At 51.4% G+C, this 17,586-nt stretch overlaps 1 protein-coding gene across 1 annotated transcript in view; it reads right to left on the bottom strand.

Moving 5' to 3' along the window:
• Window positions 1-14,928: 14,928 nt before the first annotated feature.
• Setd3 (SET domain containing 3, actin N3(tau)-histidine methyltransferase) overlaps window positions 14,929-17,586 on the bottom strand; it is a 75,488-nt gene continuing 72,830 nt past the window's right edge. Inside the window, exons 12-13 of the mRNA XM_027946630.3 lie at window positions 16,951-17,111; window positions 14,929-16,297 (exon numbers count right to left, since the gene is read on the bottom strand). Coding sequence (XP_027802431.1) covers window positions 15,842-16,297; window positions 16,951-17,111 — 617 coding nt within the window. The 3' untranslated portion in view covers window positions 14,929-15,841. The remainder of the gene's footprint in view (window positions 16,298-16,950; window positions 17,112-17,586) is intronic.

Raw genomic sequence — 17,586 nt, 5'->3', positions numbered from 1 at the left:
GTTCCAGGCCCACCGCAGACCCTGCGTATCTGGGCCAGGCTGCAGGCCAGGGGCTTGCTCTAGGCCTATGGGTCCCACGGGGGCTGTGAGGTCGATGCCCTGGAAGCTGAGAAGGGCCTGCTGCCTGTGGGTCTGCAGGTGCTCCCTCCCAGGCCTGTTCAGTTCCCCTGGTGTTTGAGGTTCCTTCTCCGGCCCTGAGCTTTCTGTGCCCCATCCACTTCCGCCACGTTGGCTCACCCAGACTCATGAGTCCAGAGCTCCTTTCTGTCCTGGAGAATAAGCCTCTTTAGAATGACAGTTCTCTGTTTCAAGACAGGTCGGTGGTGGCCAAGTGAACTGTGCCTCAGAGTGAAGGTAGGCAGCGTTTGGACAGCCTGGCCGAGGGGCAGGCGGGGTGGAGGCCAGTCTGTTTTCAAGGAGGAGGAAAGGGGTGAGCAGCTTTGTCCTGGGTGGAATTTCTGACACGCGCACCAAGCGCACCCTGCAAGGAGATCCCAGGGCACAAGTTCTCCGTGGGGAATGGTGGAAGAGGGTGGGAAGAGCCACGAGGCTGGGCTAAGCCACAGCTGAAGCTGGTCCCAGCGGCGGACTGAGTTACATGACTGTTGTGCCTCGGTTTCCTCATCCCGGACATGGGCTGACCCTCTGGGTCCGGTCCAGCCCAGGCCTTCCTGGGAGTGCCATCCATGGGTGGGAGGACCCCTTGAACCTCTCAACGCCTTGCACAAATGAGAGGAAGGAGCTTGACCTCTGGGAGCCTCAGTCTTCCTCCTCCAGGAAGTGGGGGTGACAAAGTCTACGTTCCCCCTGGGCCTAGAGGTTCAGCATCATCCTTGACGGGCCTGAGGCCGAGGGATCCTTGCAATCTGGATGGAGAAGAAAGCCTCCGAGGATGCTGTGAGATAGCGTAGGACCCTGGCGCGTGCCCGGCACCCGTTGTGCTGTGGTTTTCCTTGGGAGTGTCCCTCAGGGTGGGGACCTGGACTATGACCCAGGTTAGAAATATGAGGGTCTCGAAGCTGAACTGGACAAGGGTCTGACCTTGAGGTCGCCCATCAATGGTGGAGGCAGACACAGAGACAAATGGTTAAAGACTGGCCAGGAAGGCCTTGGGAGAGGCCGAGAAGGAGCGGCCATCTGGAGGAGGTGCCATCTGAGCCACGCCCCACCAGGAAAGGACTTCAGCTCATGGGAAGACGCTTGGTACCTGTAGTGAAAGGGGGAAGGATGAGCCTGGTGGGCGGCAGCCACCCAGCGGGGGAAGCATGGCCTCTGGGGCAGTGCGCCCTTGGCAGGTGACAAGCCTTTCTGGGCCCAATTCCTTCTCTGGAGAAAGGAGACAAGTGCGGCTACGGAGGCATCACGAAGCCAGTGGTGCAGGGCCGCGGGCAGCACTCTGTGCCGACCTGCAGGGTCCCGTTGCTCCCACATGAGTGCACACGGTCTCACACACATTGTCACACCTGCACTCGCACACATGTCCACACACCTGCACACAGTCACATGCATGATGCGCTCACACACCTGCACATCCACATGCCAGCCTCCGAGCAGGGGCAGAACAGCGCTCTGAGGAGGTCCCCGTGCCAGCCCACGGGACAGCTCTTGGAAACTTGTCCCTTCGTTTCTGCCTCTGCCTGTGCCAGCCCCCAAGGGCAGCAGTTGTGCAGGACAAGGTTATGGTGGTGTGGGGGCCTGGCTGGCCCCCACGGGGAAGGTCTCCACTGCAGTGTTGGAAGGGTGTGGTGGAGGGGACGGTCACCTGGCAGGTGGCAGCAGCCAGATCAGAAAAAGGGAGGGAGGAGGCCAGGTAGGTAGGCAGAGGCGGTGCAGGCATGCTGGCCAGGGGAGCCCGGGAGGGTCTGGAGTGGCCAGTGACTTACACAGGACACAGCTCGACACACGGTTCTCCCCTCCCCCGGGATGCGGTGCTGGCCAGCGGGGCCAGAGGCTGGGTTTGGCCCGTTGCTGGGACAGCGCCATCCTCTCTCTCTGTGTGGCCTGCTGGCCTCTCGGGATTTCAATTTAAAAACAAAAAAGCAACACTTGGACCCTTATGTGGTGCCACAGATTTGTCCGCAGTTCTTGCTGTGCTTTTAAAAAAGAAATTAAAATACTCCCTGGGCAGCCCGGCAGCTGGTTTCCCTGGACCCCAAATGCAGCCCCGGCCCTGGGCACGGTCCTCAAAGCTCAGGCACAAGGCCCACTCCTTCCAGCGGTGGCACGGGACCCTGTGGCACAGGTGAAGTGGTGGGGTGGGATTCACACCAGGCAGGCGTGCCTGGGCACGGGTTTGCTCCTGAGCTAACTGTGGGCTTGCAGAAGAGCTGTAGGGACGGTACAGTGTCCACATCTCCCTCGCCCTGTGTCCCCTCAGGCTAGCATCTCATGTCACCCTGGGACCTTAGCAGCCAGGAGGCCAACGCCCTCCGACACTGTTAACTAACTGGAGACTTATTCCCACCACACCAGTCTTCCTGCTGACACCTCTTTCTGTCCCGGGGTCCCGTCCAGGATACGCGTTGCTTTGGCTGTAGATCCCTCTTGGTCCCCTCCAATCCACAGCAGCTCCTCAGTCTCCTCCTCTAGACACCGACACTTTGGAAGGTCTCTTCTCGGTTGTCCTGTTGAACATCCCTCAGTTAGTGTGTCTGACGCTTTCTCAGGGTCTAGGTGAGGCTGTGCCTCTTTGGCCAGAGGTGACCCTGTGTCCTTGGTGTTTCCAGGCAGGGATCATGGTGTCAATGTCTCATCCTGGTGGCATTAGCCTGGATCACTTGGTGGAGGGGGGTCTGCCAGCTTCTCCACTGTAGAGTGACCATCTTTCCTTTGCAAATAATAAATGTCTCAGGGAGGACACTGGGACTGTGGGAATCCCGTTTCTTCTCAAACTTTGGCCCACAGATATTAGCATCCACCCCTGGGTCTGATCTGCAAAAATCATCACTGTGTTGCTTCCCTAGTGGTGGATTTTCTACTTCGTTCTTTCCTTTTCCATTGACAGTAGACATTCCACTGAAGGGAGAACTGTCTCCTTCCCACTTATCAAGCTGATCATTTACTTCTATCAATACCTGTCCATGCAGATTTATTTGATCCTAGGCATCGCGATCACTACTAGAGCTACCTGTTTTGTTGTTGAGTTTATTATAATTTGGCCCTCAGGCATCTTTATTTACTCATCTATTTTTGGTACTGGGGTTTGAACCCAGAGGTGGGTGCTTAACCACAGAGCCACATCCCCAACACTTTTTTGGTATTTGATTTTGAGACAGGGTCTCACTGAGTTGCTTAGGGCCTTGCTAAATTGCTGAGGCTGGTTTTGAACTTGCGATCCTCCTGCCTCAGCCTCCCGAGCCACTGGGATTACAGGCGTGGGCCACTGTGCAGGTCTTGGGAGCACCTTGATTCCAGCTCCTGTGTCCCTCCCACTTGTCTGTGCTTTCGGAGCACTTCCTCACTGTCGGACACCACAGGGTGTCACAGCTCCTCCTACAGAGTCGCTTCCCCAGTCCTGAGACCACTTCTCCACGGAGCCTCTCTTGGACAGTGCTGCTTAGAAAGTAAGACTGTGTGCCCATGTGCTCGGGGGCACTGGGGCATCCGTGCCTCCAGGCCTGCTCAGAAGATGGTGCTGAGAAGCACAGGGAGGGGACAGACGTGCTGAGGCCCTGCCACATACACACCTGTGACCCTGTGTCCGCCTATCGCGTATTAAGAACCCAGAGTACACACTGACCCTTGGGCTCCCCGTCCAACACCACCACTTCTTTGGCCACTTTTCCCTCCACTCTGTCTTCAATGCAATGACTTATTTGTTCTGTGCCTGTGGCTGTAAGGTGGGTGTGGAATGACCAGCCCCACCTGCTGAGATGCCCACTCCCTGGCGTTCAGTAGACAGGCCTGGTCTGCAGCCTGGCGGGGCCTAGGCAGGATGGTGCTTCCTCAGGGTTCTTAGGCTAGCTCTTTCCTTCCCACCCGCTTCGGGGTGCTGTATTATTTGCTTATAATACTTGTTTGGTTCCATTTGGGGCTCCCCCCATATCCCAGTGTCTTGGTACTTGAGGGTACACGTGAAGGGCTCAGGAAGCATTGCAGCCATTTGGAGAGTCAGAGTTGTTCAAAATTATACGCAGAGCCCCAGTCTTTCTCCTCAGCCCTCTTTCCACCCCTTTCCCACCTACTCCCTGGAACTGATAATCTCTTTAGTGATTTTTGTCCTTCCGGTATTTCTTGAGCCGAGATATATTTTCTCGTATCTTCTTTCTCACCCAAAGAAAAACTAACATACAAGTGCTAAACACTTTGCTTTTTCCTTTTTCCCCCTTTCTTTTCTTCTTTAACTTAACAGTGTCCTGGAAATCACACCTTCTCAGATCATGATGATCTCCCGTGTCCTTTTTCACAGCTGCATGTTACTCCACTGCACAGATGTACTGGAGTTTATTCAACACCCCCTCCCATTTGTGCACATTGGTTTCTTGTATCTTGTAGTTGCAAACGATGTTGAGATGAATAACCTGTGTCTGACTGTTTTTGTTTGGGAGTATTTTCAGGATAGATGCCCACATGTGAGACTGCCGCATGTTGTTTGGTTTGGAAATGGCCGGTTTCTGCAGTCTTGCAGAAACTGTGTGGTCACAATTTAATTTTTGCTAATCTGATAGGTAAAAACTGGTACCTGAGTGTTGTTTAAATTGCACTTCTCAATGATGGGTGAATTTGAAATTTAAAAAAAAAATTTTTTAGTTGTAAATGGACACAAGACCTTTATTTTATTTATTTATATTTTTTTGATGCTGAGGATCAAACCCAGTGTCTCACACACGCCAGGCAAGCGCTGAGCTACACCCCAGCCCTAGATTCTTTTTTAATGTTTGAGGACTTTGCGAGTAAATTGTCTGCTCATGTCTTCCACATTTGTCTTTCAAGTTTTGGGTCCTTTGTCTTTCAATCTTTAAGAGCTCCTTATTAAATACAGATATTAGTCATTTTCTGGGTTGATGTTATAAATATTTTCTCTTAGTTTATTCAAAAAAAAGTCTTTGAACTTGTTTAAACAGAGTATTTGGTCAAGCAGTTTGAAAAGTTTTTATGTCACCAACTTTGTCTTCACATGGGCTCTGAGTGTGGCAGGAGGCTTGGGAAGGCTTTCCCTGCAACTGGGGGCAGCTGTCACACAGGGAGATGCAGGAGCAGACAGGGTGACCTAAAGGACCCTGCTGGGAACATAAGTCAGGGCAGGAGGATTCCAGAAGGACCGCGGCTTCCTGGACACTTAGCTGTGGGGCGATGTATCAACATCCACCAAACACCCTGCCTCCTGTGAGACACGGTCGGCCTGCGTACCCCATGCCCACCACGTGTGGGGGAGGAGTTGTGTCCCAGCGCTTCTCCCTGTGCCTTCCCTGGGCTCCCATTTCACAGGCGGAGAAGCTGAAGTTCAGTGAGATAACCCTGCAAAGATCCAAGGGGCCACAGAAGGAGAGCTGTACTCACCTTTTCAGGCTCCGAGTTGTCACCGCAGCTTGCTGCTTTGTGAGGTGACAGGGGTGGGGGCGCTCTCTCTTCCCCAGGAAACCTGATCCCTCCCTCAAGCCATTCAGAGTCATGGCATCCCAGGCCCCAGGCTGTGGCCTGGTGGCCCTGGGCCTTGAGGACTGTAGCCACCTCTGTTCAGGCTGCCCCTCCTCCTGGTGCTGGACCCTCCTCAGAGGGCTGAGCCCCCACCCCGGCAGGATTCACAGCTGCAGGTAGCCTAGTCTCCCACTCTAGCCTGGTCCCCCACTGTGTGGGGACCCATGGGGACCTCATGGAAATTCAGAGAGCCCCTCCCTGGAGGAGAAAGCTGCTTCTGTCTGCCGTGGGAGACTATCGCCAGCCTTAGTCTCCTGCAAGGGTTCCTCCTGCACAGCAGCCCAGCCCCAGAGCATCTGGGACCCCACCCGCACCCCTGCCCACTGGGAAGACTGCAGTCTGCTGGGCCAGCTCCCATGCCTCCTCAGGGTGTCCCCTCGGATGTGCCCAGATGAGCCCCTAATTCTCTCCACTTTGGGGGAGTCTGGCCCCACATAGGGTCAGAGCAAATAGTAGTTGCAATAACATTTCAGAAGTAGTGTACCGAGGAAACGGGAGGCAGGATGGGGGCACTGAAGAGGCATCGGTGCAGAGGGCCAGGAGGAGGCCGGCGGGAGCTGTAGGGAGACCAGGTGGGGGGAAGAGATGGGCACCAGGCAGAGGCTGGGAAGGTGGCCTCCCGAAGGCTGGGGTCAGATCCCAGGGGAACTATGGCAGGTAAAAGCAAAGCCAGCCCGTTTCAACACCCGGCCCCACCAAAGGGCTCTAAGCAAGGGTGCCAGAGCACGGCCTGCAGCCTGCAGGTGTCTCTGTCCCACTCTCCTGCTCTTCCTCCCTGAGACCCCCTTGTACAGTGGCACTCACCACCCATGGCACATGTCCCCCGGGACTTGCTGCTGAATCACATTTGTGTCACCCAACCACATGTTTTCTACACTTACCTCAGGCACCATGATGGCGGATTGTTAGGAGTAAAGCATTATGAAGTCACCATCTCGACGACTTTCTAAACTGCATGTGTGAAGGCTACTTTGGAGGCTCAGTAGCCTTGAGCCCTCTTGGCTGAGCTTGGACTCTTCCTGCAGCATGTTCTGGGCATCTGCTCTGCGTAAGGGACAGCAGGGACATAGAGATGTGCTGGACATGTCCTGGAGATAAGCCAGGCCTCAGAGGTCCGCTGCAAGTGAGAGGGGCACAGAGGGTGCAGGGCCCCAGGATGGGAGGATACTGGGGCCCGGGCGCAGGCGGGGCAGGTGCTGCCAGGACAGCCTTGGTATCTGCTGGGTGGGGAGAGGCCTGTGGACCTCTTCTCTAGGCTTTGGTCAGTCTGCACAAAGGACGTCAACCCTGAGACTTGATCAACACCACAGCAGCCACAGAGTCTAAATGCCCCAGTGTGAACCAAAAGTCACCTCTTGTCACCGGTCTCCGGTTGGGTCTGGGAAGGTACCTGTTCTCAGGAAGTGCATGACTCTGCTTAGGTCTCCCTGGCTGCACCCTGGCAGGCCTTCCCTCCCAGCTGGCATTGCCACCAGGGGGCACAGCCAGAGCAGGGGAAGTGGGGCTTGCCCAGGTGGTGCTCACGGAGTGGGAGGCCATGTGGGTGGATTTTGCAATGCTGGGGCTGAACCCAGAGCCACCCAGACAAGTGGGCGCTTGACTGCTGAGCCCCACCATAGCCAGCGTAGAGGGGGCTGGTTTGTCTTGCTCAGTGGCAGAGAGGGCTCTGTGGATGTTCTCTGCCATCTCCCACACTGCCAAGGTCCAGCCCAGGGGCTGCTGCTGGTGGGTGTGTGGAGGAACAGCTGACAGCCAGGCGGGCTCCCTGCTACCTGGCCTTCACCCCCGGCCACTTGGCTGCTCTAATCATTCTGCTGGCCTGTCTAGCCATGCATTCATCTGCGGGAGGCAGCCTGCTGGGAGACTTTTTGGTTCTTAACCCAAGTTATACTTTGTTGCAAGTCTGCAGAAATTACTTATTTTAAATTGCGTAGATCCCATAGCTGAAGGCTGAAGTCTACATAATTGAATGACTAGAATCCTGAGATGATTTAACAAGAGCACATACTCACGTTATCCCTCTTGCAGCCACATTATTTGGGCTTAATTTTTCTATTTCCTCAGCTTGTAATCTACTTTCCCTCCCATCAGATACACAGCCACCCTATTCTTCCAGTATCAGCTGTTTCACAATCATCCCCCTGACAGCAGAACTACAGCCTGGTACTCATTTAATAACTATTTATCATCCACTATCTTCCCATTTTCAAAAAGGAATAAGTTAAATGCTCCAGAAATTGGAAAAAATTGAAATTTGACCTTTATTAACTGGGTTAATTGTCAAAATCTCTGCTTGTAAAAAAAATTAATGACCAAAAAGTGTAACTTTTAGAGTTTCAAAGATTAGGTTAATGTCCAAGGAAGTATAAACTTTGACCTTTTTGACACACGTCATAAGTAACATCTATCCTAATAAATTGCTACCTGTGAGCAATTATAAAAAATTTCCCCTCTATCCAATCATGCAATTTAATTGCTGTAGGAAATTCTGGCTTTCTTTGAGAGCCTGGCGATGACTGGATGCCTAAGGGCGTTTTGTATTTGTTTCGGGAGGTGGACTTGTGCCTTTGGGTTTCCAGCCAAGCGATGTTCATGGACAGAGATTCTCGCTGCTGGGGTACAGCAGCGGGGGCAGTAGATAACCACACTTGTCACAGGAACAGAACAAAGAGAGAGGCCAAGGCCTGTGCTTAGGCACAGTCCAGGCTGAGCATGGGCCTCCTAGCCCACCTGCTAGTTGTCCGGCTGAGATGTGTACCCCAGTGGGTAAGGCTGGGGTGGCCGTGACAGTCAACTGGGGCCCCAAATGGGATGAAGAGACGGCATTGGACGTGCCTCATTTGGGCAGTGGGTGTGAGTGGTGTTGGGAAGGGGCTGCTCCTGCACCAGCCTCACAACAGGTTTTGGCTTCAGCAAAGGGAACAGGGAATTCACCGTGCTTTCCAGGTCACCCCTAAGCTCTGCTGTCCCGATGCCGCACTGTATTTGTACTACTCTTTAGCAAGATCCCAGACTGCTAGAAAATCTGGAAATGTGGTATCTAGATAATGCTAGCTTCCTGGGGCAGGCCTCTAAAGCAGTTACATTGTGGAGTCTGGTAATAGAAACGAACCTCTGTGGAGGGAAAGGCAAAGGACCGAGAAAGAATATTCAGGTAATCTATAATTTCGTGGTCTATAGAGATGCAAGCCCTGTCCAGCCTGTTTTCCATCAGGAACAGAAAAATGGAGTGTATGTTAAACCTCGGAGAGCAGAACTTCCCCCACAAGGCCCCTCCAGCCTGCAGGATGGGGTGGGGTCCTCTTCCTCCAGGGTCTCCTGTCCATAAGCAGCCCGTGCCAATCCCTGGTTGCAGCCCCAACGCCACGCAGAGCCCAGCATGCACCAGGTCCTCCAATGACTGCGGGGTGACCCATGGATGTCACTGATACAAAGCATATTCAGGAAGAAAGATCTGGGTGAGACCAGGTGGACACTCCAAAGGCCATCATGGTGACTGCACTGGCACTTATCACCTGCTCTAGCACCTGGGGTGGACAGGTGGCCACAGCTTCCTGATGACCACTTGAATGCCCATGGGAAGAGTGCCTTCAATCCCTGGTACTCCAGCCTCAGAAAAGACTGACCTGGCATCTACCAGGTAGGGTGCGCACCTACCCTGAGGCAGGAGGCACTTCTTCAGTGGCTCCTTGCTACGCCTCCCTCCACCAGCCTGAGGTCAAAGGTGCTGAATACCAGGAGGAGACAGACTAGCCACTGCAAAGAAAACACAGGGGGAGAACGTCACTTGGCTTTTGGCATTTGGAGCACTCAATCTAGTTAACTTATGCAAAGTAGCCAGAACCCTTCAGTGAACATGCTGTTCCAAGTTGTAGCTTTTGCTAAAGCTGGTGGCGCTGAGTCACTGGCTCCCACAGCATCTCAACATGTGGTGATGTGCGCAGGCCAGGCTGTACATCCAGCTGCAGAGCTCCCTCATGGGCGCCAGCTGACGGCTGTGGCAGTGCGGGGCTTCCGCTCACCTGCCCTCCAAGAGCAGGGGTGGTAGAAAGGACGGAGCAACCAACATGACCAATCGGACCCAGGCTGATGCTCAGAACAGAAGAGCAGAACACTCAGTAAAATCCCATTTTCCTTTCTTCCTGATATATATATATATTTTTCTCTCTCAAAACACCCATTCTAGTCCTTTGAAAATCCAAGGAGTGTTAGGACTGAATTTCCTGACAGTAATTATACTGCAGGCTTAAATGGTGTCAACACCGTTTGATAACATAAGCCCAAAGCTAGTTAGGTTCACAACTGCCAATGACCAAAATAAAACGAACTTTCTCTTACTGATTTCTATATGAACTAGCAGTAACTGTGGCTCTCAATGTATCTTAGGATTCCCGTGACATGCTCTGGGGCCAGCTAGAGAATTACTTCCAAAATTAGGCTGGCTGGGGTGCCCGGCTCTCACTGCCACCTCTTGCTGCTGTCCTGCTGTCATTTGCATTGACATGTAGGGGAAGGCTTGCTTTGAGTTGCCTGGAAAATTTACCTGAAAACTTATGGCCAGGAAATCCAGGGTGCCTGTTGGATGGTCCTGCTGAAATACATGTGGTACACAGGATAAAATAAACATTTCCTGTTTGAGATACCTGCCAAGTCTGGATCGTGCCTGGTGGATATGACAGCAGCAAACGCGGCCCACACTGGACCACAGGGCTGACGGTGAAGTGTCCCATCCACAGCACACCTAGCCCACTGCAGCATTGGATCAGTGCCTTTGATTGTCCCCCTGCTTTAGCTCTTCAGCTTCCTACTGTTATTCATTCAACAACCAGGGCAACCAGGTTGAATGAATACCCACTGCCCACTCTGTTCCTGGTGCTCGCTAGGACACTTCGGGAGCCATCACAGCTGTCAATCTCATATGGCTGTTCCAACTTCACAGACAAGAAGCAAGGTGCTGTGCATCGAGAGTCTAGCTGGGGCCACAGACGGTGGTGTCGGGGTGGGTCAGAGCTCTGCTATTGGTCTGCCTGACTTTGGAGCCCTGGCTTCTTGGATGAGTGGTCTCCCGGGCCGTGGGCTTGCTCGCAGGCTAAATGCGGACACTCTGGAAGAGTCTGTATCTCCGCGGTCATGTACACTGGAGAGAGCAGTGTTCATCAGCTCCTCCTTGGAGTAGTTCTGAGCAAGTGTGAGGTGGAGAGGGCACGAGGGCGGGAGAGATGCCAGTACTGCTGCAGAAGAGCAAGCGGGGCAGCAGGAAAGCAGCCACTCTGGGGACCTTCCAGGTGCTGCCAGGGATTTAAGCAGAACCGTTAGCCTAAACGTTGCTCCTCCAGAACCACAGGTTAAGACGGAAAAAGGTGTTTGAGGTCCAGGCTATGAGTTGACCCCTGTCTACTAGAACATTCACGAGGGTGGGGTCCAACAAGGAGAAACAGGAAGCCTAGGAGTGAGATGGGGGAAGCGTGAGACCACACCTGCGGGCTTTCTGCTGAGAGTGTCAGTTATGATCTGCACACAGGCCTCCACTTCACTGTGATGACTCAGCCAGTTGCAGCCCGTCAGAGCCCAGCTGTGCACCGGCTGCTCGACAGGGCACCAGGAATCCAACAGGAGCCCGACAGGACTGTGCAGTTGCACTGGTACCAGTGTTTACCGGCTCCTTTATTGCCAAGTCTCACCTAACGTCATGCCGAGGGGCTTCTCTGGTGCCTGGAGCAATAGAATATGAGCTTTGGTAAAGTTTTATACACAAGTGTATGTACAGGTGCGTGTCTGTGCCCATACACATGCACACACACAATGTGTTCATATAACAAATGTGTTAGGGATACACCTGGCAAGTTTGCCTGCCTAAGAACAGTGGCCCCACATCAGTGAGAGGGTGTGAAGGCCCTGCTACAGGCGAGGAGCTGGAGCTGTTGCTCTCGACTCCATATGCCAGTGAGAGCGTACCCACCAGCACTGGCTTCTCTCATTTTAGCCTGCTTCCAAGGGCCCTGCCAGGGGGCAACCGAGGCGAAGGGAGCTGGCCATCACTGCCTTTCCGCACCCAGAGAAGTTCATTTGCCACAGGACGGGATGATTCTGCATGAGTGCCTCAGAGGGACTGGGCTCGGGCCTGGCAATCGGTGTCCCCAGGCTTCCTCCTGGAGGCCTAAGCCCTTCCTTGAGCCCCTCCAGTGCACAGGGTCCTCGCCACTTTCTCCAGCCCTTTCTGGCGCTCAGCACTGCTGAGTTGTGGGATTTGTTGGAATGTCTGCCTAGCACCTCCAGGGTTGGGCACCTCTCCGGAGTCCCTGGGTTGCCGAAGGAAACCAGCAGTGCTCCTGGAGCACACGGGAGTCCACGGGGGAGGACTCTGGCACCCCAAGTCCCACCAGCTCTTGAGTCCCAGGAACAGCTCAGGCTTGGCAAACAGTAAAGAGGAACATTCTCTGAATGCCTCCCAGACACAGGGCAGGAGGGAGCCTATGTGCCCTGCCTCCTTGGCCCTCAAGCACTCTCCAGAAGTAGGCCAAGACACTCCAAGAAGGGTGGCCACCAAAGCTCTGCCCCAGCCCACCGTGGGAACCAGGCCTGTGGGATGCAAGCCTCATGCTCTCCCTCCCAGGTCTTCTGAAGGCAGCCCATCCTGCCCACAGCAGCAGGTGCTCCAGCGCACTGTCCACCTGGCAGTGATCAGTGCCACCCTCCCTCCTTCACACAACAGCCCCTCAGAAATGGGAGGATGGGTTGCGTGTCCCTGCTAAGGTTTCCCTCCCAACTCAAGCACACCCAGGTCCAACAGGGCAACTGCGTTTAAACACAATGGTTACTCAGATTCAGTTTACACACAGAACTTCAGGAATACATTATATAAGGGGCTGGTGATTCAAATAGGAGGGTGATCCTTAACAAGGTCACTGGATTCCATACTTCACCCATCTAGACAGATTTTATTTATTTATTTATTTATTTATTTATTTTAATTTATTTTTTTTAGTTCTCAGCGGACACAACATCTTTGTTTGTATGTGGTGATGAGGATCGAACCCGGGCCGCACGCATGCCAGGCAAGCGCGCTACCGCTTGAGCCACATCCCCAGCCCCTAGACTGATTTTAAATAAAGCAAGGCAAACCTTCGAGTCAGTGAGGCTCCATGACACACCCTGCTGGATCAATGACAGCAGGAATACAGTACCATACCCACAGAAAGCTGCTCCCCATAGTTCCCATGACAGGCCACTCTGCACACCTGGGCCTTCTGAAACCCACCACCTGCCAGCAATGTCCTTTTTCACAGTTCTGACCTCACGTCACAGGCACCTCTTTTGGATTGGCTTTCTTATTCTCTTACTCTAACACGTACATATTAACCACCAAATAAACAAACAATTTGCAGAAAATCTAATTCCCTCATTTTTAAGTGAAGGTTTAATTTAGCATGACCCTATACATGGGAACCTGGGAAGATTTAAAATGCATTATCCCACCTCTCAAAAAGAAGAAATAAATGCATCTTTTCGTGCACCTGTTCTAGACACTACTGGGGAGAACCACCTCACCACTGCCAGTCTGCATGGAAAACCGATTGGTTTTGTAGGCCGATGAAACTTAATGCTATTCTTAATGCTATTTACACTGATAGCACGCAGCACCAGGAAACAGGCAGAGGTGGCACTTTCCCAGTGACTGGCCTCAACAGCCTCTTATCCAAAAGCATTAGGAAGAAAGTGAACTTTAGAATGATTTGAGAGAAAGGCCTATTTTCATGACAGATGGCAGTGAGGGTGCTTCAATACCAATTTAACCACTTTCCCTCCATTTCCAATGCTTAAGTGGCAGCCACAGTGTCTGCAAGCAGCACCGCGGCTGGCTGCCGGCCGGGAGGGGAATGGGCAGAGCAGGCAGCTAGCAGCACTGGGGTTCCTCTGCCTCAGAGTCCTCATAGGGCAATTCGACCAATTCAGGACAGTAGCACTGCTCAATGATGCTCTGTCTCCCGACATCAACCAAGTTCTGTTCAATGAGAACCAATTTTATGTCACAAATGCAGAGCTGTTCTCAACTGGAAGCATAACTTATACAGACACTTTTGGTCCAATGACTCACAAATAGACTTGCGGATGGAGAATTAACTGACAGGACAAACAGTCCCTGGGTTTTTAAGCAGGGACTTTTGATGACTTAGAGCCACCCTCTCATCTTACAAGGACATGAGGAAACTGAGGCTCCAGGGACAGTCACCATGACCCCAGCAAAGGAAGCAGCAGCACTGGGGCTCAGAATCCTGGCTCTCTTGGCTAAGTTTGAACTTGAACCCTTCCAGGGAATAGCCTGGAACTATCTGGTCTTATGATGCTCCATTGGAACTGTATATATGTTTTTAAAAGGCAGTTTTAAAATCTTGAAAACTTTTAATCCAATGAGAAAACATATATTATAGGCACGTTAGTGCTAAAAGCTCTAGTCTCTGGGGCTTCAATACCTGACTAAGAAAACCCCTCAAGGACCACAGTGCCTTTGCCTTTTGGAGATCAGCGTGCAAGCTTCACATACAACCTAACATCTTGGAGAAGTATCCCAGGTATCGGGCTGATTGAGAGCCGGCCATCACAGACCACACAGTAAGTTCAAACTGCAAACACAGACACATGGGGAAATTGCAGGCTCCGACACCAGTGGATGTCCCTGACCCCAAGCAGAGATGAAGCTGCAGTACTATCCAATGCAGCAGGTGAGCCTAGCTTTCCCAGAGACGGGCTGTGTGTTAGAGTTGCTCATCTAGACCCTCAGGAGAGAAGCCAGCAGTTTGTCTGCAGAGCTGAATCTCTCCAAGGAGGTAGCGGAAGGGTCTATAGGATTACCTACTGCAGCAGCGATTATTAAACTGATGAGTGAATAATTTACCCAGCATCTTTCAAACTAAACAATGTCCTTGATAGTTAGGACATCAGAAACAACAGGAACCTTGGTGGTTCAGGAGTCGGCGATCGTTGGCCTGAACTCTGGAGGCTTCCTGGGGACAGCTCCACTCAGACCATGCAGGGCGCTACCCCAGCCCTGCTTCCCCTAAAACCCGAGTGTTGCTTTCCATGTGGTTCTGCTGCCTGCCTATCTGGAGCCCATGCAACGAGTTGACTGCTGGCCTCGGGGCCCCACGGCTCTCGTCCCTTGCGACACCTAGGACAGCACTCACAGCACAAGGTCAACTTTCCAGAAATACTTGGGGAATAAGAAGGTGGTCTGTAGGAAAGCTCTACCCAAATGGCCTGCCCCACTCCAAAGAAAAGGAATAGACAAAAATATTAACCATGTTGTCCTTTTAATAAGGGATTTTACTCAAAAGGGTAGCTTTGAAAATCTCTAGCTTGTGAAACCAGATAAGCCAGGGAGCCGCCTCACCTTGAACACAGCACACAAGGCTGCGGGCCCTGTGATTGCAGACTCTGTCACCAACACTGGGAATCAAGCGCACCACTTTGAGATCAGAGCCAACGTTTAAAATTAGGAGGAGGATGTGTGTCCTACTTGGATTCAAGGAGAAGGGACAAGTTCTCATTACAGTGAAACAAAACACAAAAAGTAAACAAATCTTTAGAAATCACTAGATATATATGTGTGTGTATATATATTTATATAATTAGGATTATCATCAACATTTAAAACTATTAAAAATAAGGTTGCCACCTTACCTTTGCTTTTGGTACTGGGTTATTATTTTTTAAGAAGAAAAAAAAAAAAAGATTTTGCCCAGACTCTAAATTTAGTTTCCTACCCTCACTCTTGCTTTCTGCTGCGCTGTGTCCCCACCTTCCCGCTGAACACCCAGAGTCCCATCGACGCTTGTTGGCAGGAGGCAGAGCAAGCTTTAATTCCGGCCGTCAGGCTGACAGGCCCACAAAAGCACAGCTGAGCAAGGAGCCGAGTTCTTCCCCAGGAAGAAAACACAAGTGCCCGTCACGGGCCTGCAGAATCTTCCAAAGGCGCCTCCTCCCTTGCTGCTGCTAACTTATTTGTTTTGCCTAGAAGCAAGATGGCAATCTTAATCAAAGGGGAAGCTAGATCTTTAAAATAACTTAAAAAATCATTTTTATATAAAGCAGCAAAAACATATTTTCCTCTCTGCAGAAAGAAAAATGTTAACAGGGAACATGGCGATGTACATGGACTGTCCACACGCTTCCGCTGAACTGGGCTTGCCGGCCACAGTGCTGTGCCTCAGAGCTGCTCTCTTGCTTCCTCGGTGCTACCTGAAGAAGATTCTTTGGCTTCTTCATTTGCTCTTTTACTTCCTTCTGGATTTAGATTTTCGTTTTCGGACCTGGTCCCATTGGGGATAGAGTTTTCACCATTGACGAGCCCGTTTTCTGCAGCCTTGGCTTTGCTGACAGCCTCCTTGAGGCTTAAGGCCTCCTGCACCCCGGCTTCCTCCTCGAGGTTTCTCAAGACCAGTGGGAGACTTGAGTCCCCAACACTGCCCTCCAACAGCCCAAGGTTACTCTCCTCATATCTGGGAAGTGGCGCCCTCTCCTCCATGCGTTTCCGGTAGTATTCTCGGTTGACACCCGCGCTCTTCACTGCTTTTTCCAAAATCTCCTTTTCACCTAAGCGTAATTTGATGGCCATTGTTGCACGAACAGAAAGGTCATGGGTTTTCAGTACGGCTTTATCTTCCTGGAAAAAAAAAGAGCAGAGTTAATGACAAGTCATCTAAATCAGCAAAGCTGCAGTGATAGGCAGGACACTGAAGGGGAAGGAGGGGACTTACTAGGGTGCTGGAAGGTTCTAGAACTTCACTGTGCAATGCTTGCATTTCTGGACACTTCCATCAAAACTACACCTCAGGCTTGTGACCCTTACTGTAGTGAGTTAAACCCTAAACTGTTGAAACTAAAAAAGTAGGCCAGGCAGGCACACAGTGGCACAAGTGGCTTGGGAGGCCGAGGCAGAAGAATCGGGAGTTCAAAGCCAGCCTCAACAATTTAGCAGTGAGAACCTGTCTCTAAATAAATAAAAAAGGGCTGGGGATGTGACTCAGCGGTAAATCACCTCTGGGTTCAATCCCCGGTACCAAGAAAGAAAGAAAAGAAAGGAAGGAAGGAACTTTAAAAAAAAAAGTACTAAATAATTTTATTTTCTAGTCAACAATGCCTCAATATAAATTTTTGGTAAGTGCATTAATAGAAAAATATTAATATTGAATGAAAAATATCCAATACATAATTAATTGCTAAAGAATTTGAGAAATTTACATTTAGGAAGATACAGATTATTAAACATCTCTAAACACACGACAAAATCAAATTGCCATTTATCAATCTAATTACCTCAATTGTTGTTTTATACGTTTTTAAAAGAAGTGAGGCTCTGTCTTCCAGAAATGTCCAAAGTTTGACCTCATTGTCCCAGCTAACAGGAAACTCCGAGTTCCCCAAGGTGAAGATTCTATCGATAGCATTATCTCCGAGCAAATGTTCTTTCAGTTCCTCTACAAGAAGTACAAACAGCAATCTATTAGTGGGACAGTGGCGCTACCTCTCACTTTGGCAAGCAACCTGCCTTAGAAAGCGTACTTTCCAACAGTGTCATCTTCCAGGAAGGTGGTTAAAAGCTCCCCCAGATTAACTGACCAGGCCAGATTTTCCAAAGTAGAGCTAGAGCCAAGTTTCAGATGAGGAAACCAGGGAGGCCCCTTTGCTGGGAGTCCAGATCCAGCAGTGTCGAAGCACTCCAGGGACCACTGTTCTTACAAGGGGCACTGAGACTTTAGATGGCTGCCTAAGAAGCTGTTCAAGGACAGACAGCCTGTGGCCACACACCCCATGCTTTGATGATACCTTTCTCCTAACCAGGGGCTCCATCCCTCCAACTGGGTCAAAAAGACACTTAGTTGAATAACGTAAACAGGGAACACAAGCAACAGCCACAGCAACCCAGGGATCCCTCTGGATTTACAGCTGATT

This window comes from Marmota flaviventris, chromosome 2 (assembly GCF_047511675.1).
Source record: "Marmota flaviventris isolate mMarFla1 chromosome 2, mMarFla1.hap1, whole genome shotgun sequence".
Classification (NCBI taxonomy): Eukaryota; Metazoa; Chordata; class Mammalia; order Rodentia; family Sciuridae; genus Marmota; species Marmota flaviventris.
Note: the sequence above shows the minus strand (reverse complement) of the source record. Positions and strands in the feature narration are given on the sequence as shown.